This window comes from Bos grunniens, chromosome 18 (genome assembly GCF_055505025.1).
Source record: "Bos grunniens cultivar Pamir isolate PY7600 chromosome 18, Bosgru_T2T1.0, whole genome shotgun sequence".
Lineage (NCBI taxonomy): Eukaryota > Metazoa > Chordata > Mammalia > Artiodactyla > Bovidae > Bos > Bos grunniens.
The window spans coordinates 15,999,373-16,024,648 of NC_141182.1; the positions used below are offsets into that span (position 1 = coordinate 15,999,373).

Genomic DNA, 25,276 nt, shown 5'->3' on the forward strand with positions numbered 1-25,276 from the left:
TAAACTATTGGGAAAGTCTATGGGCTTCCCTGATGGCTTAGATAGTAAAGAATCTGTCTGCAATATGGGAGACATAAGTTCAATCCCTGGGTATGGAAGATCCCTGCAGAAGGGAATGGCAACTGAGTCCAGTATTCTCACCTGGAGAACTGCCTGGACACAGGAGCCTGGCAGGCTGCAGTCCACGGGGTCGCAGCGCTGGACACGACTGAGAGACTACCACTTTCATTTCAGACTACAGTGAAGATATCAGCACTATAATAACTTCCTTTTGAGTCTTCATTCTGCAAATCTCTTACATGAGTCTTCTTTATATACGGTTTACCACTAGAGCAACTGTCAATTAAGACTTTGCTGTAAAGAACCCAATATGTGCAAAACTACTTGATTCTAAAATGTCCATGCTCTCCTCTCCTCAGTCCTTGAAATCTGGTTCTTTGAAAAAATTTGCCCATTCAGGTGTAATTAACTGGTTTTTCAGATAAGATTTGAAGATTCATGGGAAGATAGGGTAGACTGTCTTGCCTGGAGAATCACATGGACAACAAGCCTGGGGAGCTATAGTCCACAGGGTCGCAAAGAGTTGGACATGACTGAAGCGACTTAGCACGCACGCATGGTAGACAGACTCTCAACCTTTAACCTTTTTGTGCTTTCCTGTACTGGGGAGACCAGAAACCAAAAACAGCATTTCTCAGACATCCTTGCATCTAAGATTCTGAATAAAATGTAAGCCCTGCTAATTAGATACACTACGGGTTTTGCAAGGCAGGAATGGCGTGAAGGCTGTGTTCCTGCCATTTCTGTCTTAAACGTCTGATCACTGAATTCTAAGTACTGAGGGAGCACTTGTTGTGCAACTGACTGCTTTCTGATGGTAAAAGGGCAGTAGCTTCTTCAAAGGCTTTGAGAATTGTTCCTGAAAGTTCAACTTAGTGTGTGTTCTTCAGCCAACCCAATAACTCTGTAAAGCATAAAAACCTTTTAATAAATCTCTCTTCCTTAAGCTAACAAGAATGGATTTTGTTCCCTGGAGTTGACTGCAGATCACTTCTAGGTTGAAAAAGGAGAATCAGAAAACAGACTTTTAAGAAGATTTTTAGAGACAATTACTGACACACAAGAACTGTATTTTTGAACTAATTTTTGAACATTATTTTTGTTACATTTACCTAAGAATACCAGGCATGTTTTTCCTTTAATATCCAGTGACAAATATTAAAGACACTTAAAACAAATTCACCTAATGTTTGATTCTGTCCCCAGAAGATAACAGCTCCTAATTCACCACTGGCATGATTTTTGGGAAGATACGTCAGAAGGACATCCATTTGTGAATCTCCATCATAATCCCCTGGGACTACACTGGTTATCAATGCACTGTAATTACTAAACAAACAAACAAACATTTTAATAAACAAACATTCCAGTAGGGCTATAATAGAAAAGGACACTTTTATACTATGCAAAAATATTTTCAATGCAAAATACAAAAATTTACAGAACTGATTAATTTCATTGTCTTCTTTAATAGCTTATCATCCTTCATGTATGTAGGTTTCCTTGGACTATGAAAGAATTCAGGATGAATGCAGACAGTCTTAAGAAATGAGAAAAAGCTGAAATATTTATTAAGAGGAAGTGCAGTTCTATGTGTAAGCACTGACTTAGTCCTTTCGCCTAGTTCTTCTGTCAGAGATACCAGGACCCATGAATGGTGTTTATACAAACCGAGGCTGATTATCAACTGTTAAAGCACCAATGAGTAGCACTGTCATTTTATACAAGATATTATTTAAAAATTACTTAATTTTGGATTTCAATGCAGATTTGAAATAATCATTTTATTTCTGAAAGGTCTTCAAGATTCATAATGAAAAATATGTTCCTTTTGACCAAACCTGGCAATAAACTATCAAGACATACATACCTAGTTCTACATCTTTAATAATAAAATATTCTAGAATGGCTTATATTAACCTTGAAAAATTTTAAAAAGACATTCTGGAGTGTGGTCATAATGTTGTTTGAGTGACTCAACCAAAAATTAGGCCTTAAATCCAATTTACATTTAATTCTACTTAAGAACAAATAGCACGACAGTTTCCAAATAGTCTATGAATAATTATTTTCTAAATGACATCATGAATATAAAAAATTTGTAACAGGTTTTACTTAGGGTGAAATGAGGAAAATACTGATAATTATAAGATTTAGAAAAAATATATAATAATAGCTTTATTTTAATGCAGCTACTTACTATGTCTCAGATATTATATCAAGTGCTTAACAGCTACTATTATTATCTGATAATCTCCATTACCTGAAATAGGTCTTGTTCTTCTTATTGAATAGACCAAGAAACTGAGGTTTGGAGCAATTAAGTTGCTTTCTGAGTTAAAGAGCTACTTAAATGGAATAGCTGGAATTCAAATTCAGTTGTGTTGTCCTCTAAAATGGATTCTCATTATGATAAAATACTTTTTGTGATGCCAGTTTCCTCAAAGTATTCTGAAAACACTTTAAGCTTTCCCTGAAAAATAGCTGGTCTTTAAAACTGATGACACTGTAACTGCACATGCTGCTATGCGGCAAGCTGTATGTAAGTGCACAGCCCTGTTGTGCACCTGTGTATATACGATGTGCAGTCATGCATACGCTGCACATACTTGACAGGAACACTTGTTCAAATAAATCCATGATTTACAGTCAAAAGCTACCCTGAAATAGACAGGAATACATTACAAAGGACTAGATGGGAACTTATCCTAACCAGTTTTATTCCTAAAATTGACTTATGGCTCTAAAAATAGGAATTTGAACTTTAAAAAATAACAGATTGTGATATACACTGATCTCTTTTTTCAAAGAACCCACTAAAATGATACAGAATGAAATTTGTTTTTTTTTAAGTATAACCCTCAAAGACAAAGAGATCATGAAAGGACACAGCAGATGGAGAGATGCTAATTGACTTAACAGGGCGCAAGGAAACAAGAGCTGACCCTTGAAGAATACGTGGGGTTAAGGACACTGGCCAGGTGCAGTTGAAAATCCACAGATAACTTTGCAATTGGTCCTCCACACCCTCGGTTCCGTGCTCACAGATTCAACCAACTGTGGACAGCATAGTATTGCAGTACAGATTTAGTGGAAAAAATATATGTATAAGTGGATCTGTGTGTTTCAGACCCATATCATTCAATGGTCAACTGTATAGCTTACATACACTTTAGCTTGAAGTGCTTAGAGAAAAGGCTCAAGAAGCTTTTCGCCTTGAAGAACCTTTGAAAAGCTTAGAATGTAGAGTCATCAGAAATACCAGATGACAAAAATAAAGCATAAGGCTGAAAAGAGATTTAACTGAAGGTCTGTGATGGTTCCTTTTCCCTCTTTCTCAACAAGGCATCAACTAGTTTATTTCTGGAAAGTTTCAGATGTCAGAGATTTAAGTTGCAGGAGATGGTAAGATATTGGTCTAAGGCTAAAAACAGGGAGTTAATGGAAAGTCAACAAAAGGAATAGATGGACCTTTGATCCCTGCTCTGCCAAATCCCTAGGATGCCCGTCAGTCAGGAACATATCCACAGGGCAAGAGACAAATCCCACCATGCAGAGTTTCCAATGAGTTCTTTAGTACTTTATTCTTAATAAAGTTCAATAAAGAGCTACCTGCCTTTTAAAGAAAACTGAATATTAAAGACAGCCAAACAAACAGCAATAAAGAATCTGAAAAAAACAAACAGATAATAGTGAACAAAACAAAGCTTCAAAACTATACTTAAGGACATGAGAAGAAAATATATCCATTAAAAAAAAAAAAAAAAAGAACAGCATGCTAAGACAAAAGAATAATAAGAGAGCAAAGAAAACTTCTTGGAGATTAAGAAGTATAACAGACGGCCTTTCCTGGATCCGAGGCAGCCCACAGTCTGCCTATGGATTGTGTTTCCCCCCTGAATAAACCTTCTTGCACTTCAAGTGACAGCTAACATAAAAATATCCAATAAAAGGCCCAAGATAAAATTAAGAATTCCTGGGTGGGAGGAAACCCACAAAATGACAGACACAAATGAAATAAAGAAATAAAGGATGGAGTTAAGCAATCCAGTAACCAACTAGAAAGGATTTCTTAAAGAGAAAACAAAAACATAATCAGAGAAATAAGAACATTTCAAAAATCTCCCAGGTATAACACACTTGAAGGGGCCCACCTACTGCCCAGAATAATAAAAGAAAAACAGTCTATACCAATACATACTATGAAATTTCAGAAAAAAGGGATAAAGAAGACACCCTAATAGCTTCTAAAATTAAAAATAAAACAAGCTATATTTGAATGATTAGGAAAAAGAACAGCAATGGATTTATAGGTCAATTGAAGAGTGAATAGAAAAAGGTTTTGGAAATGGAAGGACATACCCATTTTCAAACTTCTAGAAGGATACACTCCAGTGAAGTAAATGAAGAAGCAAAGAACAAAATGGTACACGATCTAAGAAATAGGGATCAAACAAAGAATAACAAAGGGAAAAATCTCCAAACAGTGACTTTGAAGAAGGCGTAGGGCATGAGAGTTCAGATTGGGAAGGAGTGCAACAATGCAAATTCTTTACTTTCTGAGCCACTAGGAAAGCCCCGAAACATGGAAATAAACACCAAAACAGCTCAAAGTTTTAAATGTGGTTGTATTTGAGAGAGGAACAGAGGAGTAGGGGAAAAATCAGTGAAAGACAGTTATTTTTTGAAAAGTATACTAAATAAATACAAGAATTTCTAAATTTGTAAGTATATAAAATGGCATTAATCGAAAAAAAAGAGAAATTAATTGGGATTAAAAAAAACCAAAAAAAAACCACTCTGTGGAACCCAAGTCTTTAACAGCCCATAAACTGCCTTAACTTCTAATCTTCCATGTTTGAATTTAAGTTAAATATTAAAGAATTTCAGGACTCATTAGGCCATATGGGAACTTCTTAAATTTTTGGAACAGTTTCTGAAGTAATATCTGATCTTTCTACATACCAATTCATCCTGCACATGACTTACAAGTAAATCAGACAACTTAAAATACCGTTTTCATCATCTTTCCTTCAGACAAGAACCTGTAATGATTTTCCATTTTTCATGGGATTGAGGTCAATTCTGATATTTATGATGGTTTAGTCTGACTTGATCTCATCTTTCTAGTCCATCTCTCTCCAAAGTGTACCCTCTACTTCTGTCAGGCAAATCTTTTCATCTTTTCTTCACAACATACTGTTTTTTACTGCCATCTCTTGTTAATGTTGTATCCTGAAAACTGAAAGCCCTCAGCTAAATTTTACCTATTTTAAGGTCAAGCTCAAGTTCCATAACTTTCTAGAAGCTGCCATTTTAGCCTGCACTGACTCATCTCCTTCCAGACAGCGATTCAATCCTTGCTTCTTGTAATTTCAAAACTGTTGGCTCACTTTGAATGAGTCACTGTGTTTCATGCAAAGCCAGTCATATATGTGTATATATATAAAACAGGGCTATTATTTGAAAACTTAAAAAATTCAGTTTGATTGGAATTTCCTCAAAAGTAACCAGTTAGTCCCCTAGCAGTCACCACCTACCAGTCAATAAAGGAAAAAATTAAAACAGAAGTCACTGACCCCATAGCAAACTCTTTCAGATCGCAAAGTTGACCTGAAGAGCCTGTGAGCAGGCTGTTCCCACAGGCACACTCAGGATGAGGGACAATCCCTAAGACATTTAAGAAAGCATATCAGATCACAAGGGTCTGAAAGGTGCTTATGTAGGAACAGACCTGGATCCACTCAAAATTATTTATATTTTAACTTTAAATTTTTGTATGTTAACTAATTTTCCTAACAAGTTACTTGCTTCATACCTCATAACTAGTGGTTTTCTATCATGACATTGTATTAGAGTAAAATTGATTTCAAAAACAATGCAATTGGTTACTGCATGTTATTACAACAATGACAATTTTACAGAAACACACACATCTGTACTTACTTCAATGATACATTTACTTTGGGTTTAAAATAGGGTGCATTCTGGTCTGCCAAAAAGACGATTAAGTCATTTCCTAAAAGAGGCAAATATGTAACATTAGAGACACAGATGTATAGAACAGTCTTTTGGACTCTGTGGAAGAGGGAGGGGGTGATGATTTGGGAGAATGGCACTGAAACATGTATAATATCGTTTAAGAAACGAATCGCCAGTCCAGGTTCCATGCAGGATACAGGATGCTTGGGGCTGGTGCACTGGGATGACTCAGAGGGATGGTATGGGGAGGGAGGTGGGAGGCGGGTTCAGGATTGGGAACACGTGTACACCCGTGGCGGATTCGTGTTGATGTATGGCAAAACCAATACAATATTGTAAAGTAATTAGCCTCTAATTAAAATAAATGAATTAAAAAAAAAAGAAAAATGCTTCCCATTAAGACATCCAATCAGTGGTCACAAGAAGCTTTCTGGGCCTTGTTTTCAACAAGAAAACTTTTATTTTACTCCAGTTTGTCTGCCCTACCAAGGATGGTCCTATCACACTAACGGAATGGTGATTCCTTATACAACAAATTCAATATTCAAAGCAGCAGAGAAACTAGAAAGATGAACATGGAAAATAAACTTGGTCCTCCCTCCTCCTAGGAGTCAGATCAACTGACTTAAATTAGGAAGCATATAAAGAATATGCCTGTGTTAAGTCATACCCTACCCAAACATAACAACTCGACCTCTTATAAGGCTGTTTAGTTCACTGCACAGATGCGTCACACCAAGAACACAGTAACTTCTTACTGTAGGCATTTGACTAGTAACAAGGGTGTGATTTCATATTTAAGCAGAAAAAAACCTGAATCCTCCAAGACCAGTCCCTTCTGGCTCCTATAGATCCACCCCTCACCCCCCAGCCAAGCATTTCTGGCGTTCAGTGAGCACTCATTGGAACACACTTTTCAAACTGTTTAGCCAAACACATGTCATCTTTAAAGTTAAAGAGAGAGTCTCTCTCCACTTGGGATGGAGTAGCTATGGGTTAGGCAGTCTGCCCCCCTCCTGCAGTAAATGGAGTCATATAAAAATAGGGGAAATACCCAAAGTCCAAGGTCCACCAGAAGCTCTGGGATCCCAGAAAGGACTCCAAGAGATCTGGGCCAAGATCCTGTCAAGCTTTGTATAAGTGCTTCACTTCCTTCTTTCACAGCCTTGACCTTAAATAGAACCTGTTTTCTGGGTACTCAAGAATTCTGAGACCCTCTACTGCCCACTGTCAGCATCAAGATTTACCAAAAAATAGTTTAGTGATGGTTAAAGCGAAGAACTCCCAAGAACCTTAAGCTGGAAAATAAAGCAGAGATTTGGAAGAGGAGGGTGGTGGCCAAAGCAAGGAGGTCTTCCGCACACAAGACTAGGCAGCTCAGAATGGAGAAAAAGCTGCAGTTTGAGAATCCTCTTCTAAAGAGACACTGGGTTTATTTATTAGTGGTGCCTGCAAAATACGTGAGTTAATTGTGGAGTGTTTAGTTCTTGGGAAGGAAAAGTAGTTTCAAAGAAAGCTGGGACCCAGACAAAGGGAGTGAAGGGTGAATCAGATTAATTAGGAGGTAGGGAGAAGTTCTTTACCAGAGGAAATTATCAAGTTGCACCTTTTCCAGTTCATCAAAGAGGAAGGGAGACTGGAGGAAGTAAGGCAGATAGGAATGAAGGGGCCTTGAGAAGGAACGTACAGAAAGCTAGAAAGACTCCTGGGGATCAGGAAGGACTCAGGAAGGCAGGTGATTCTATGAAGGGGGCGGGGTGCCTGAGTGAAGGCCGCGGTCTTCTCTAGAAAACAAAACAAAAAAATTGGGGTGTTTCTAGTGCGGTCAAACTGGAGTGGTGAAGCCAAGATCCGGGTTTGGAAAAGACAGTTTAAAAAAAAAGGTGGGGGGGGGCGGTTGTCAAGGAAATTGGAGATAAAGGGAGAAAGATAGGGCTGCCACAGAAGGGCCGGGAAAAGCAGGAGAACCGGCCCCCCAGGCAAGGGGCGTGGGGAACATCGGGAGGGGCACGCGGACAGAGAGGGGCCAGGCAAGCACTGACTTTCCCGCAGCACGAAGAGGTCCGTCTGCTTGTCAGAGTTGAGGTCTCCGAAGGCTGCCAGGGTGCCCCAGGCCTCGGCCCCAAAGAGCTCGGCCGTGACGTTGTGCAGCGCCCGCGCCGGGACCGGCCCGACTCCCAGCAGCGCGAGCCTCCCAAGCAGCAGCGCCAGAAGCACCCAAGAGTCCGGCAGCCGGCTCGCCGCCGCCATGGCAGCCCCTCCGCCCCAGCCCGCCGGCCCACTGCCGCGCTTAACGGCAGCCGGAAAGCACCGTGCCGCCGGCAGAGAGAGAAAGAGCGCAGCTCCGACGCCCGTACGACCGCGGCCGGTTCTCCTCTTACTCTGCCCTAGGGCTGCCCCTCTGACGCTTGGGAGGCCGCGGAGCTAGGTAGAAGCGGGCCCTCAGCTCACTTCCGGCCGGTGCGCCTCCCGACAGTGTCGCGCGGGGGGGCGGGGCCGGCCGGGCGGAGCTGACAGGCGGCCCCGGGGGTGGTGGCCAAGGCGGCGGCCCGAGCGCGATGGCGGGGCTCATGGCCGAAGTGAGCTGGAAGGTCTTGGAGCGAAGAGCCCGGATCAAGCGCTCAGGTTTGGCTGGCTGGGACGCCACCCCTTCCCTCTTACCACAGGGGTGCTCCCCCTCTAGCGCTTTGGGCGGGAGGCAGATAGGGGTCCTAGAAATGAACCTGTGCCCGCGAGTTTCTCCTTAGAAAGCAGACGGTGGTCCCTGACTTCCTCTTGATGTCTTCCCCCATTAGGTGGTGGCCCCACCTTTACTCCGTTTTGCTTCCCCAGCTATATTTCGCGTGTGCTCCCCCTCGAAAAATAGGTGGTGGTGCCGACTTAGTCTGGAGTCTTCTTACTTAGAAATCAGACGGCGACCACATTCGACAGCCTGCTGTTCGTGCCTGTAATCCTCCCAGAAGAAAGTCAGAGCGTTTCATTCTTATGACTAGGGTCTGGTCCTAGAAAACCGGCGGTTGCTTGTTGCCCTATATTGTATCTCCTTTTTACATCACAAGCTCTGAGCTCTAGCCAGGTACCTTCGTGGCAGAAATTGAGGGGGACGGGGCCTCAGGCAATGAAGGATGTCACGCTGAGCATAGTTAAGGCTCAGAAGGAAGTGGGCCCCTTCCCTTGGGCAAGTGGCCCCAGAACACCTAGTTCTCAGTTGTGGCTCCCAAACCCAATGCCACCTAGATCAGAAGACGCTGCGCAGGCAGTTATAACAGTTCGAGTGTCCTGAACTGACTTGTTCAAATTGCAAAGTCACGACTTTGAAGTTAGCACTTGTGGCTGGTAACTCATCTGAGAGCCAGGATTGAAACTTCTTATTCCTGGCTGGCTGGATGTAATCTCGAGCTAAGAAGTGCCCCTGTATACAGGAAAGATGGTGGAATGACCAAATCTTCAACTAAGAATCTTCCCTTTGAAGGATTGTTGTTACTAGTTGTTAGTTATTGTTGTTACTATATAAATTAGTTAGCTAAGGTCAAAGTTGATAATCTAATATCTGTAAAACACAGCTCTAGGAAAGCTAACTCTGCATTTGCATTGGTATTCAGAAGTTTGTTGTTATTTTTTACAGCTAATACCACCCCCATTATGTTTTGGCTTTTCCCATTTATGAAGTTCTTAGTTGTCTGTTGTGCAAACAACAGAGTGCTTAGCTTGTTTTTTTTTTTTTTTTTTTTGAAGTGTCTAATAAATCATACAGGAGAAATTCAGTGTTTCTTGCTTATTTCATTGTTTTAAACCTTAAAAATAGTTCTGCACATATTTACTTAGGGTTATAGCAAAACTACCACTGAAGTATGAGAGAATTTTTCAAAAACTAATAAGTTTAAAACTAATAACTTATCTCAAATTTTTTGTGTCGTATTGAATTATTTAGTTGACCACTAGCAATGAGTCTGTCTGGGCTATAAAAAGTTTTATTGGGTTGATAATATCCCATCAAAGAGAGTAACTGAAGTTTTTTTACAGGAAACTGAGCCCTACCTTCAACGTATATTTTTGCAGCGTTTCTCTTTTCCTCTAATACACGTATAGGGTTTATTTTCTTCTCCAGTTTTAATTTCCTCTGAACTGCATGTCTTAACAGTCAGCTTTGAAAACCAACTTCTCTGTCTTTACTGAGAAAAAAAAAATTCAAATTTAACTATTATTGAATGTGGTCACTTAAATCCACTTTCATGTACAAAGTAGCTGAATACATTGTATAAATGTTGGATGTTCCTATATGTTTACATCATAGCAGTAAAAGATACCATTGGAGATCCCTCCAAATTAGTTGAGGTTTCAGAGTCTTCTATAACTGTGTAGACTGTAAAGTTTCTTAAGTGAATCATTGAGTTCTCCAGATTCTGTTTGTTACTTTTAGAGGAGCATATAAACTGAGTTTTGTTTGAAGCTTGGACTAACCTGACTCAGATATATACACCACTGCAAAGTTCTGAGCCGTTGTTACATAGTAGCATAATCACTTCACTGCTCAAGAGAGGATGCTGCTCTTATGTAATGTTTAATAAGTGGCCATTATATATTTCCTGCCTCATCCATATAAGCAAATGTAATTTATCAAAGCAAAGAAAATCAAATTTTCTAGTCATAAAGGAGAAAATAAAATTATAATGAACCTCAATTATTGCCTTTGTTGCACACTGCATCATGTTAATAACTGCTCACACTGCTTTCAATTAATCTAACGCTGATTGCTTCTAACCTTCACTAAACAGTTTTGAAAATTGCTATAGTTTAGCCTGCGACGCTTATGATTAGAGTCAACAATTTGAAATGGCCAGCTCACCTGATCCAGTCGTCCCTTCACCAGCTTTCTTAAGGTCTGGTAAGTGTGTAGACCCCGAAAGGGTCACTCAGTAATTTTAAATATATTTGTCTCTGAAGGTTGCTCTCACCATATGATATCATTTTGGTTTTATTTTCTCTTTGGAGGGCCCAAGCCTGAGCACCATTTCTGTTATTGTTGAGCTCAAGTTTGCACTGTGTGTTGAATGTGGTCTGTGCTGTAAGAGGCCTGGGAAGTGCAGAGTGGAGCCCCTGCCTTAACACTGTTTGATCAGGGGCCATTCCTCAGTATCTGGGAGCCTTAATTGTCACCTGTGTAGATAAAATGCTTCTTCAGTAATTTTTGTCTTCTTGCATAACAAAATAAATTTTATAAATTAGAAATTTTTGATCAACGTTCCAATTATTTTCTCTTCATTAACTCCCTGTGAAGTAGGTATTTTTATATGCATTTTCATAGGAAAGAGAAGCCCACAGAATTGAAGCAGTTGTCCCAGGTCCTGAAACTATTACCTTTTAAGGCCTTGTGGTTTGTCTTCTATCCCATGGTTTGCCTTCTATCCCATGGCTTCCTTAGCTTGGAGGGGGTGTTGGTGCACAGGCTCTTAGAGACCATTTTCAAGTTGGATTAAAGCTGGGGAATTGTTTCCCAGGTGAATGTTCTGGGTTTTGAAAAAAAATCTGGAAGAGGTCTACGCAGTCAGAAAATACTACATATGGATTCCCATTAGGAACCCAGGCCTTTGAATGTATCCTAAATAGAACTTTGTTAAGCGGCCATGGAGCTGAAATGAAGACTGAATCACCTTGGGCCATTTGAAACCTGTTCTGTGCTTGAACACTGGGTAAAGCCCATTGGCTAGAGACAGCTTTGTCTTTAGTGTGCCTTAAGCAGAATATTCAAGCCTCAGGACTTATGAACAGGTAGGTAGATGTGAGATGAGCCAGTTAGCAGTGAAAAATTGTTTTTGACTTCACTATAACCATTTAGAAGTGGTTCCTCCCTCCTCTCCCCCCCATCCCCCCTACACACACTTATTTAGATTTGTATTTCAAATCCTGTTTTGGCAAGATGAAGGGGAAAATTCTTGAAGAACAGATAGAAAATAGAGAAGAATCACAAATAGAAGAAAACAAAGCTTATACTTTAAGGAAGGAAAATGATCCATGTTGTCATCTGCTAAATGACAAAATAGTATATGTAACATTACCAATTGATTTCTGATTTGATCTTTGAACTAGGAGAACATCAGGACATCTATCTTTGAACTGCACCTTCTTTTAAGCACCAGGCTCTGTTTTTCATCTTGGCTTTCCTAATAAGAGCTGGTGGATTTTCAGCACTGGCAGAGTCATTCAATAGTTATGGGGAAATAGAACGCTAAAGGTATACTTTTATGTATCAGTATACCTGAAAATTTCAAAACCTAAGAACTATGCAACTTACACAGTGTTTAAAGCCATATACAAGAAGTTGTTCTAGTACCATATTATTAAATTGAAATAGAATGCACCAAGAAACAAAATAGAAAAATACCAAACTTAATCATTATAAACCATTTTAGAAGATGGATTCCATAAAAATTACTTTCAATAGTGGCACTTGGGGTTTCTCTAACCAAAACTTAAAAACTTTTGTCTGTTAAATAGAGTGGTTTGCATAGTTTATTTACTAATTTGGAAATACTGCATATATGTTGGAAATGATTTGTTTTTTTGCTATTGTAGTTCATTGGACGTTATCATTGTGGGAGAGTGTTTAATGGTGTGATTTCATTTAACAATCATTTTAAAGCATGTCTTGGGTTTATAGCTGAGCTTTTCCTTAGTACCTTTGGCTAGAAACTATTCATTGTTGCCAAAAGTGAAAGCTAGTATCTTCATTTTGGAAAATTAGTTTCAAATATACCTAGATTATTTTATGCATTCCAACCCTCTTTATTCCTGCTGGATTTGTTTCTGCTATGTTTCTTTTTATTTCTACTCTTTATTGAATTTAATGTGTCCTTCATTTCTGTGTGTGCGTGCTTGAGTTGTGCTGTGACTGCTAATGTGTCAGTATGTGCTGTGCTTGAAGATGCTTTCTTTATTTTGACTGCTAAAATCCAAAACTGGATCTCGATGTCCAGGTTTTTCTTTAAAGAACCTCTGGGCAAAGCATACAGGTCAATGAATTTATAGGCAAATTCCACAACCAAAGTGAATTAATTAATTACTAGGTAAAGAGTGTAGCATCCAGTAACTTAGACTGCTTCCGTTTCTCATTTGACTACTGCAGTTCTATATTAGGTTAGCAGAGTTGGTCGGCTAGAGCAATCACTGTAATTGACATTACAGTTCAGGTATTTGTAGTAATTGTTATGGCATTTTGTGATGAGGTAAGAAATGTCTCAGCATTTTTAGTTTTATTCTTAGATGATAATTTAAAAAATCATACCCTACAATGAATCATTGGTTTATCTCTATCTTGGCTCTGTATGTTTATCAGCATCTAAAGGAGTTTATCAGCATGTGACTTGAGTTTTTTTCATTACTTACTTCTTTCTGGGCTCTTTGATTAATTTCATTTCATTTTGAAGGGCATATCAATACCTGGTCAAATTTTATTGTATATTCTGGGCAGAACTCAATTTTTAATTTTGTGTGTCTGACACTCTCTTCTTTTTGGTCACTTATATAGCAGGCTTATTTTCAGCCTAATATAATAGTCAACTACTTAATGAGGGTTTCTTTTTGTTGTTGTTTTGTTTTTTTGTTTTTGTTTGGCCTTAGGTTCCTGAACTGTTACGTGTTGTGGCACCTTCTAAGAGCCTAAGGAAAGCATACACATTTTGTGTTCAACTATTCCTGAATCTAATCCTGGCTCTGTTTACTATTTGTTTGATCTTGAGCAACTTACTTTACATCTTTGAGACTTGGTTTCCTTCTCTGTAAATATAAGGGTCATAAAACTTACCTGAAGGGATTATTGTGAGGATTAAGTGCATGAAGCAGGGCACTCATAGCTGGTGCTCTGGGACAACCCAGAGGGTTAGGGTGGGGAGAGAAGAGGGTTCAAGATTGGGTGGAAACATGTACACCCGTGGCTGATTCATTTTGATGAATGGCAAAAAGCATCACAATATTGTAAAGTAATTCACTTCAGTTCAGTTCAGTTGCTCAGTCGTGTCTGACTCTTTGCGACCCCATGAACCGCAGCACACCAGGCCTTCCTGTCCATCACCAACTCCCAGAGTCCACCCAAATCCATGTCCATCGAGTTGATGATGGCATCCAACCATCTCATCCTCTGTCATCCCCTCCTCCTGCCCTCAATCTTTCCCAGCATCAGGGTCTTTTCCAGTGAGTCAGCTCTTCATATGAGGTGGCCAAAGTATTGGAGTTTCAGCTTCAACATCAGTCCCTCCAGTGAACACCCACGACTGATCTCCTTTAGGATGGACTGGTTGGATCTCTTTGCAGTCCAAGGGACTCCCCAGAGTCTTCTCCAACACCACAGTTCAAAAGCATCATTTCTTAAGCACTCAGCCTTCTTTATAGTCCAACTCTCACATCCATACACGACCACTGAAAAAACCATAACCTTGACTAGACGGACCTTTGTTGGCAAAGTAATGTCTCTGCTTTTTAATATGCTGTCTAGGTTGGTCATAACTTTCCTTCCAAGGAGTAAGCGTCTTTTAATTTCATGGCTGCAGTCACCATCTGCAGTGATTTTGGAGCCCAGAAAAATAAAGTCAGCCACTGTTTCCACCGTTTCCCCATCTATTTGGCATGAAGTGATGGGACCAGATGCCATGATCTTAGTTTTCTGAATGTCGAGCTTTAAGCTAAGTAAAGTAATTAGCTTCCAATTAAAATAAATTAATTAAAAAAACACTTGATATTTAGTAGCTGCCCAATAAATTCTATTTTTTATCTTTCCTAAAAATGTGTGTTTAACAATACTGCTGGTTTGGTATTTAAGACTGATTTTACAAAAGCAAACATGGTTGCTTATCATTTTCCCTTATTTTGACATAAACTCATGGAAGTTACTTGATTAAGAAGGCTAGTCATGATAAAATACAATTGGATGGAATCAGATTAAAACAGAATCTACCACTTGTTTTAATCTAAGTCTGTTCATTTTTGTCAGTAATCATTGCAGCTCTAAAGAAATTGTTTCTGAGCGTTTCCATAGAAACTCTTATCAGACAGCAAGGAGCGCCATCATTATATACAATTAGAAGAGATATTTGGTTTATATTGGGTATGTTATGGGTTCCCTTCATGTAGGATTGAATTTTGAGAAGCACTTGTAAATTGTTTCCTGCCTGATCTCTGATCTCTTCTTACTATGTCCTACCCTGACATCTTATAAGATTTAGGAAATGGAAGCCATATGATATTATTTAACTATCTTGGCATCAATCTTATTGACCTTAAAGCTCATTCTCTTTCTCTGTCATTTGTTGTTCAGTTGTTCAGTGGTGTCCGCTGCGACCCTATGGACTGCAGCACGCCAGGCTTCCCTGTCCTTCACAATCTCCTGGCATTTGTTCAAAGTCATGTCCATTGAGTCGATGGTGCCATCCAACCATTTCATCCTCTGTTGCGCCCTTCTCCTCCTGCCTTCAGTCCTTCCCAGGATCAGGGTCTTTTCCAATGAGTTGGCTCTTTGGAACTACAGCTTCAGCATCAGTCCTTCTAATGGAATATTCAGGGTTGATTTCCTTTAGAATTGACTGGTTTGGTCTCCTTGCTTTCCAAGGGACTCTCAAGAGTCTACTTCAGCACCACATTTTGAAAGCATCAATTCTTCAGTGCTCAGCCTTCTTTATGGTCCAATTTTCACATCCATACATTACTCCTGGAAAAACCATAGCTTTGACTATATGGACCTTTGTTGGCAAAGTGATGTCTCTGCTTTTGAATATGCTCTCTAGGTCATAGCTTTTCTTCCAAGGCAGGCATCTTTTAATACCATAGCTGCGGTCATTGTCTGCAGTGATTTTGGAGGCCAAGAAAATAAATTCTGTCAGTTTCCATATTTTCCCCATCTATTTGCCATGAAGTGGTGGGACCAGATGCCATGATCTTTGAATGTTGAGTTTTAAGCCAGCTTTTTCGCCTTCATCAAGAGCCTCTTTAGTTCCTTCTTGCTTCCTGCCATTAGGGTGGTAGAATGATTATTGCTTGCATCTTGGAAATGTTCACTGCTCTTCTCTCACTCACTCATGTCAAATTAACTAATGTTTAGTGGACCTCTCTGATGTTGTGGAAATTGTGTAATAGAGTTGGCCCTCTGTTGGCTCTACAGTCTGAGAAAGCAGAAGGCCGACACAGCCATGCTGTTTTATTTAAGGGGCTTGAGCAGCCACGGTTTTTGGTGTCATTGGCAGGGGTGATGTGGTCCTGGATCCAATCACTGGTGGATACCAAAGGACAGTCTTAATTCTAGTCTTAGAGATACTGGTAAATGATAAAGGTCTTAAAGAGGAGCTTATAACCTGATGGAACTTTTTGCAAAGTTAAAGGTGGCTTCAGTGCTTTTGCATGCCTATAGTCTCTAACAAGTAGTTGTTTCCTACTTAACTTTGCTACGTATAGCCATCACCTCCCATTGTACCACCTCTCTACTTAGTCTGTTCTACAAGCTTTTATTTTTCTAAAATAAAGAACTGATCCTGTTATTCCTCCGACTGGATGACAAGCACCACTTGTCAGCTCTGTGTTTTCTGCAGGATTAGCATGGGGCTTCAGAGAAGGCATCTCTGAAAGTGACATTTCAGCTGGAGGATATAGGAGTCAAATGAGAAGTTGGGGTAAAGAGTGTCCTAGTATAGGATCTTGGGGGTAGATAGAGCTGGATATTTGAGAACAATACCCTTAAAGGACAAAACATTATGAATGACAATAATGGGAAAGAGAGGATGACTGTGAGGGGGAGGGTGCTGGGAGGCTTGAAAATACCTGAATTTTCCTGTAATTGGAAGGGAAAACTATGGAAAATTTGAAATAACAGAGTGATAAGACTTGAGTAATATTTTATGAAGATCTTCTGGCTATTATGCAAATAAGTTGGAAAGTGGTAAGAAGGCAGGGAGCAGCCTCATGGTGGAAGTCATATGCTCTCTGTTCCTATCTCTACATTTAGCAATTAAGAGTAGCAATGTTAGGCATATGGGACACTCAGTCCTTTGATAATAAATGACAGTGAAAGCACAAATACTGACTGTCATCAGAACAGATTCAGTCTAGATTCAGAAACTGTGGCCACCTTGATCATCTACCATTTTTGTATGTATCTTTGACTCAGCAGAGTAACTTTTAGAATGTGGCCAAATTTAATACAGGAAAATTTTCTGTGTCTATGTCTAGCAAATAGATTTACATCTTATTTTTACATTATTTGTACATATTTTAAAGTGGAGGTTAACCATTCTGTTTCTGAAGACCACACTAAGAGCTGCCATATCTTTCTCGGTTTAGGCTGAAAGAGATATAAACATTTGATTCACCTGTTAGAAGATATTGGGTTTGTAGGAGATGTAAATATTTCTTTGTTTTTACTGGTAAAACTTACGAAATTAAGATATCATTAAGATATGTCTTTTTTTTTTTTTTGAGTCTTGAAGATAGACCCAAAGAGATTTGAAAGTAATCCTAGACTAGAAACACATAAAAGAAAACTGTAACTCACATGTTATATACTTAGTCTTGAAAATTCAATAAACACTTTTTTGATTGTTAATTGTAATTTTCTGTGATATGTTTTTAATAAATTTGCACTTGTTCTTATTTTTGTCACAATTGGCCTTGGCTGCCTTGATTCGCAGTTGTTTTAAAAAGGTGAAAACGTTGGTGGTTTTTGTTTTAGTTTTTTTTTCTATAGCTTTTATTTGTTTCTTTTTACCAACAATGATGAGACTTTATCTTAGTCGTTTGAAAACAACTAGTTTATTTTTAATTTCTTGATTCTCTTTCAGTTCATATTTCACAAATTTCTTGAGGACGTTGCTTTTTATTGATGAACAGATATGATATAGGGACTTCCAGAATCAGTGAGAATCTTTTTATGTATATAATTGAATTTGGCTATTTTTATGGGTTCTGATATATGTGTTGTCGTCTTTCAAACTTTACATAATTAGTTTTGTCTTTGAAAATATACATCAATTAGTTTTTGTTATAAAAGTTTTTAAAGCTTATTGTTTTAATTGTTGCACTTCATTATCAATAACCTCATACCATTTCCATGGCCTTCCTTTTCAACCATTTAAGATTCAAGTCTTATAGGACTTGAATTTTTTCAAATATTTAAGCCCTGGTCTTAGGATGAACTGTCATGTTATTATTGGTGTGATAGATTTAGTCTGTGGTTAAAGCTGTGAATGTAGACTGGCAAGAACAAGCCCAGAGTTGGCAGTTGGGCTGGGCAGTTGAGCTTTGGATAGTCCTTCATATATGTGTTCTTTCTCTTTCTTGTATGTTTTGAAAACATACTCTTCTCAGGTGTTTGACTTGTATTCATAATTGCATTTCTATCCTCTTCCAGCAGTTGAGCCACTGAAGAAATTTTTATATATTTAAATTATATTTTTTTCAATGTGGTTACATTAACTTTTGAATTTTGATCATAGATACCTGATGGTTGATTATAGTTATAAATCACTAGTATGCTGAAAAGATGACTTTGGCTGCTTCAGTCAGTGGACTGTTTTTTCTGTGGAGTTTTTAGTCTGTATGTAACAGAGCACAGTGAGCTCAGCCCTTAGTACAGCAGCCATTGCTGTGCCTCATTACTCTGCACCCTGTCACCAGGCAGTGGGTCCTGCTCAGCCATTGGTTGTTGCCTCAGTGCGTCCTGCCCACTAGCAGCCACTGTCAGTGAGCGACTGTTAGTGGTACTGCTCAGCTATTGGACAGCACAGCTGTGGGCCCCACCTACAAGCCTCCAACTGTTCAGGAATGAGTTAGTGAGGGGAGTTAGACAACAATGGAGTGGTGGTTGTGAGGTGGAGAGTGAGGTAAGAGGAGGATCCTGACCTTCTCTGGGAAGCTCTCCAGCTCACCCAGACTTGGGCCAGTGGGTGAGCTTGGGGGCCCAGAGAACAAGCTTAGGGCTGTGTTCTGTAGGGCTTCAGAGCCCTCACCTAGGCCATCCACTGGTCTTGGCCCAGGCCTTGAGACAGTGGTAAACCTCTCCCCTATCCCTATCTCTGCTGCCTAATAGCAGTGGCAGTCTGGCTGGGTCACAGTCTGTGGGACCTGGTCCCCAGTATACAGGTGGCCTGAGGAGCCTAGGGCCAGTTATGTTGGGCACCTGGCTCCCTCAGAGATGACTGCTGGGCAGAGTCTGGGTATCTGGCCCTGAGGGAGCTCCCAGCTGAGCTCCGCCTCCTCTTAACCACTACTAGGACCTTGGAAGGTGAAAGCTGTGCCTTGAGACTTGGCCCTTTCTTGTTAGGACAGAGAGTAACATTCTTTGGTAGAGGTTTACAGAAACATTGTTACCTGACAGTGACCTAACTTCAAGAACAAATATGACACCAAGAAGTTTGCAAAACAACTAACCATGCCCTTCTCACCTTTTGATTTTTAAAGGGCTCTTTGATGAAAGCTTTCAGTAAGTTTGAGATTCTTAGGGCATGAGCCACCCATCTCTTTGCATGACCCAGTAATAAACCTTTCTCTCTTCCGGACTCCAGTGTTTTAGTATTATTTGGCCTTACTGTGTGTCAGGCACACGGGCTTATGTTGTTCAGTAACATATAGGGCAGATTATTCTTTTTGATTATTAATTTTAATAATTTATCTCTAAGCTTTTTAACAGCTTCTAGTTTACGCTGATTTCAGTTTCATATGTTCTTTTTTTCATGTATTCTGAATATGTTTCTGTCATGAATTTTTATCTGTGTAAACAAATGACAGTTGTGCAAATCAGGTTAAAAATTAAGGTCAGTGAACTGCACTGATAAACTTACTGTGATGTTTGATTTTAAACATTTTGATAGAAGCATTTACTGTTATATTTATTTCAAGGATGGAAATTTGGCTCAGGTATCAAGCAGCCTGTGTGCAGGGGTGTGTGTGGTGTTTGTATGTATATGATTTGACTGTAGACCATGCTATCTTAATGTAGGTGGCCTTACTATATATTCTCTCTCTTTAAGCAAAAACAATATATGAGATAAGTTTTGAACAACAAAGCAACCCGTGGCTGATTGATTCCAAACTGGGCAACACTGTTAGGTTTTGACCATTTTGGAGCTATGGGTTTGTTCAGTGACTTCACCTAGAAATTTGTAGTAGGAAACCTGGAGCTCTAGAGAAAATGCACTGTTCATCATTAATCGTTCGTTAGGCTTTGCTTATGACGTAGTGTAATATTTATGTCCCACTGCATGACATCTCCAACTTTCATACTTCTAAGGACACTTTAAAAATATATCTTATTTAAAAATAACTTCTAAAGATTTTACTTTTTAAACATAATGTCATTTGGTATTATGCTAGGCATTGGTAGAAAGCATTGATCATTTCTATTGATACATATAATTTTTGCTTTGAAAGGATTTATTCCATTCAGATTGAGCCTTTTAAATATGGCTCATATAAGCGAGTTGATTTTAGACCTTTACCTTTTTTTGTGTTAAACATCTTCTGAATGGTCTCCTGATAACAATGAATTGTCCATGTTAAATATCTGTAATAAAGAGGTATTCAAAATACTTGCTTATTTTCTTAATTTACATAGTTCTGACAGTAATTGTCTTTGCTTTGTGGAATCCTTTTATGAGTTTTCATCTGTTTTTCTATCAGTTCTGAGATCCTCATGTTTGGTATATTATCTTGTTTTCATGAAAATACTCAATAAAGCACAATTAACTTGTTAATACTCACCTAATCCCAATTCTCAATAGGCTTGTAGCTTTGATAATAAGCATTTGCTCAATGACTGCAAGGATTAAAAAAAAAATCCTAGCAGGATATAAGGTTAATTATTATTATTTAAAGGAATAAAAAACTAAGGATAAGAAATTTATCACTAGATTCTCCTCCTGTATTACTCTATATGATCTTGATATTTGTGCCTAAGATGTGTACCAAATATAAGCCTTTCCTCAGTCAAATTTTTCTACCTTTTAAATATTTATTGAATATTCATTCTTTTCTGCATCCCTGCTGTCACTATCTTAATTCAAGGCTCTAGGATGAATGTTTTAACCCAAAATGGACTCTTGTGTCTAGGACTCACCACTTTTCTGCAATCTTTCATACTGCCAACAGTTATCTTTCTAAAGTTTGGATCATCTCACTGGAAGCCGTTACATCAACCTCCCCAGTGGTTCTCCATTATCCAAAGGATAAAATTCAAACCTGGATTCTACTGTTAAGCATATTTCACTGTTGGATACTTTTCCACCTTCTTCTCTGATGTACCACTCTGCTTCAGTGCTTTATTTTCCATTTATTTTTGAATAGAACATATTTTCACACCAAACATATTTACCCCACTGGTCAAGTCCAGAAAGGTACAAAGTTCAAATTCAAAAAAGTAGTATGATAAATGAAGGAAAATAGTGAACCTAGTGTTAATAAGTTTAGGACTTGATTAGGGCATTCTTGATTGGTCTTTGACTTTGGACAGCATATCCAGGGCCAAACTGCATTGTCTCTGACTTCCTTTTGCCCCTTGCTTAAATATCTTGAGCAGTTTCTGTGTACTGATGTTTGCTTCCCTTGAGCAGAAAATGGAAGAAATCACATATTTATATTTTTATAAAAATAGAAGTTATCAGTTCAGTTCGGTAGCTCAGTCGTGTCCGACTCTTTGCGATACCATGGACTGCAGCGTGCTGGGCTTCCCTGTCCATCACCAACTCCTGCAGCTTACTCAAACTCAACGTCCATTGAGTTGGTGATGCCATCCAACCATTTCATCCTCTGTGGTCCCCTTCTCCTCCTGCCTTCAGTCTTTCCCAGCATCAGGATCTTTTCAAATGACTCAGTTCCTTGCATCTGGAGAAGGCAATGGCAACCCACTCCAGTACTCTTGCCTGGAAAATTCCATGGACGGAGGAGCCTGGTAGGTAGGCTGCAGTCCATGGGGTCGCTGAGAGTTGGACACGACTGAGTAACTTAACTTTCAGTTTTCACTTTCATGCATTGGAGAAGGAAATGGCAACCCACTCCAGTATTCTTGACTGCAGAATCCCAGGGATGGGGGAGCCTGGTGGGCTGCCGTCTATGGGGTCACGCAGAGTCGGACATGACTGAAGCAACATAGCAGCAGCAGCAGCAGTTCTTTGCAACAGGTAGCCAAAGTATTGGAGTTTCTGCTTTAGCGTCAGTCCTTCCAATGAATATTCAGGACTGACTTCCTTTAGGATGGACTGGTTGGATCCCCTGGCAGTCCAAGGGACTCTCAAGAGTCCTCTCCAACACCACAGTTCAAAAGCATCAATTCTTTGGTGCTCAGCTTTCTTTATACTCTCACGTTCATACACGATTACTGGAAAAACCATAGCTGCGACCAGATGGGCCTTAGTTGGCAAAGTAATGTCTCTGCTTTTAAATATGCTGTCCAGGTTGGTCATAACTTTCCTTCCAAGGAGCAAGCGTCTTTTAATTTCATAGCTTCAGACACCCTTCGCAGTGATTTTGGAACCCCCAAAAATAAAGTCTGTCACTGTATCCATTGTTTCTCCATTTATTTGCCATTAAGTGATAGTACTGGATGCCATGATTTAAGTTTTCTGAATGTTGAGTTTTACACTTGATCTTAGCCAAAAGGCCGAGAAGCGATGAATGTTGAGTTTTAAACCAACTTCTTCACTCTCCTCTTTCACTTTCATCAAGAGGCTCTTTAGTGCTTCTTCACTTTCTGTCATTAAGAATTGTGTCATCTGCGTATCTGAGGTTATTGACATTTCTCCCAGCAATCTTGATTCCAGCTTGTGCTTCATCGACCCCAGCATTTCTCATGATGTACTCTGCATAGAAGTTAAATAAGCAGGGTGACAATATATAGCCTTGACGTACTCCTTTCCCGATTTGGAACCAGTTTGTTGTTCCATGTCCAGTTCTAACTGTTGCTTCCTGACCTGCATACAGATTTCTCAAGAGGCAGGTCACATGCTCTGGTATTCCCATCTCTTGAAGAATTTTCCACATTTTGTTGTGATCCACATAATCAAAGGTTTTGGTGTAGTCAATAATTCAGAAGTAGATGTTTTTTCTGGAACTCTCTTGCTTTTTTGATGATCCAGTGGATGATCCAATGGACTGAAATGGGTGAATTTAACTCAGATAACCATTATATCTACTACTGTGAGGAAGAATCCCTTAGAAGAAATGGAGTAGCCTTCATAGTCAACAAAAGAGTCCGAAATGCAGTATTTATATGCAATCTCAAAAATGACAGAATGATCTCTGTTCATTTCTAAGGCAAACCATTCAATATTACAGTAATCCAAGTCTATGCTGAAGCAGCTCAATTTGAACAGTTCTGTGAAGACCCAGAAGACCTCCTAGAACTAACAACCCAAAAAGATGTCCTTTTCATTATAGGGGATGGGAATGCAAAAGATACATGGAGTAACAGGCAAATTTGGCCTTGGAGTACAAAATGAAGAAGGTCAAAGGCCAACAGAGCTTTGCCAGGAGAACACAAGTGGTCCTAGCAAACACCCTCTTCCAACAGCACAAGAGACACATGGACATAACCAGATGGTCAATACCAAAATCAGATTGATTATATTATTTGCAGCCAAAGTTGGAGAAGTTCTATACAGTCAACAAAAACAAGATGGGGAGCTGACTATGGCTCAGATCATGAACTCCTTATTGCCAAATGCAGATGTAAATTGAAGAAAGTAGGGAAAACCACTAGACCATTCAGGTATGATCTAAATCAAATCCCTTATGATTATACAGTGGAGGTGACAAATAGATTCAAGGGATTAGATCTGATAGAGTGCCTGAAGAACTATGGACAGAGGTTTGTGATTTTGCACAGGAGGCAGTGAAAAGAATAACCCAAGGAAAAGAAATGCAAAAAGGCAAAATGGTTGTCTGAGGAGGCCTTACAAATAGATGAGAAAAGAAAAGACATGAAAGGCAAAAGAGAAAATGAAAGATATACGCATTTGAATGCAGAGTTCCAAAGAATAGAAAAGAGAGATAGGAAAGCCTTCCTCAGTGATCAAGGCAGAGAAATATAGGAAAATAATAGAATGGGAAAGACTAGATATCTCTTCAAGAAAATTAACGATAACAAGGGAACATTTCATGCAAAGATGGGCTCCATAAAGGACAGAAATGGTATGGCCTAACAGAAGCAGCAGAAGATACTAAGAGGTGGCATGTATACACAGAAGAACTATACAAAAAATACCTTCATGACCCAGATAACCACAATGGTGTGATCACTCACCTAGAGCCAGACATCCTGGAATGTGAAAACAAGTGGGCCTTAGGAAGCATCACTATGAACAAAGCTAGTGGAGGTGATGGAATTCCAGTGGAGCTATTTCAAATCCTAAAGGATGATGCTGTGAAAGTGTTGCCCTCAATATGACAGTAAATTTGGAAAACTCAGCAGTGACCACAAGACTGGAAAAGGTCAGTTTTCATTCCAATCCCAAAGAAAGGCAATGCCAAAGAATATTCAAACTACTGCACAATTGCACTCATCTGATACACTAGCAAAGTAATGCTCAAAATTCTCCAAGCCATGCTTCAACGGTACATGAACCGAGAACTTCCAGATGTTCAATCTGGATTTAGAAAAGCCAGAGGAATCATAGATCAAATTGCCAGCATCCGTTGGATCATATAAAAAATGAGAGAGTTCCAGAAAAGCATCTGCTAGTGCTTTATTGACTACGTGAAAGCCTTTGATTGTGTGTATCACAACAAAATGTGGCAAATTCTTCAAGAGATGGAATACCAGAGCACCTGACCTGCCTCTTGAGAAATCTGTATGCAGATCAGGAAGCAACAGTTAGAACTGGACATGGAACAACAGACTGGTTCCAAATCGGGAAAGGAGTACATCAAGCTATATATTGTCACCCTGCTTATTTAACTTCTATGCAGAGTACATCATGAGAAATGCTGGGATGAATGAAGCACAAGCTGGAATCAAGATTGCTGGGAGAAATGTCAATAACCTCAGATATGCAGATGACACAATTCTTAATGACAGAAAGTGAAGAAGCACTAAAGAGCCTCTTGATGAAAGTGAAAGAGGAGAGTGAAGAAGTTGGTTTAAAACTCAGCATTCAGAAAACTTAGATCATGGCATCCAGTACCATCACTTCATGGCAAATAGAGGGGGAAACAGTGGAAACAATGGCTGACTTGATTTTCCTGGGCTCCAAAATCACTGCAGATGGTG

General features: G+C 39.3%; 2 protein-coding genes across 12 annotated transcripts in view; one reads left to right on the forward strand and one right to left on the reverse strand.

Moving 5' to 3' along the window:
* Nucleotides 1–8,322, reverse strand: part of ITFG1 (integrin alpha FG-GAP repeat containing 1) — a 308,752-nt gene extending 300,430 nt beyond the window's left edge. For both annotated transcript variants that reach the window (XM_086350567.1, XM_086350568.1), the window contains exons 1-3: nt 8,085–8,322; nt 6,007–6,079; nt 1,244–1,389 (exon numbers count right to left, since the gene is read on the reverse strand). In XM_086350567.1, the coding sequence (XP_086206693.1) occupies nt 1,244–1,389; nt 6,007–6,079; nt 8,085–8,292 (427 nt within the window). In that variant the 5' untranslated portion in view covers nt 8,293–8,322. The remainder of the gene's footprint in view (nt 1–1,243; nt 1,390–6,006; nt 6,080–8,084) is intronic.
* Nucleotides 8,323–8,576: 254 nt separating this feature from the next.
* PHKB (phosphorylase kinase regulatory subunit beta) overlaps nt 8,577–25,276 on the forward strand; it is a 227,997-nt gene continuing 211,297 nt past the window's right edge. For 6 of the 10 annotated variants that reach the window (XR_015145433.1, XR_015145434.1, XR_015145435.1 and 3 more), the window contains exon 1: nt 8,577–8,667. Coding sequence is in view for 5 of the 10 variants with exons in the window: in XM_086350561.1 (XP_086206687.1) it covers nt 8,601–8,667 (67 nt within the window). In the remaining 5 variants the exon portion in view is untranslated. Of the gene's footprint in view, nt 8,668–10,817; nt 10,928–25,276 lie in introns of all 10 variants that reach the window. The other 4 variants (XR_015145436.1, XR_015145437.1, XM_086350564.1 and 1 more) reach the window with 1 other exon arrangement.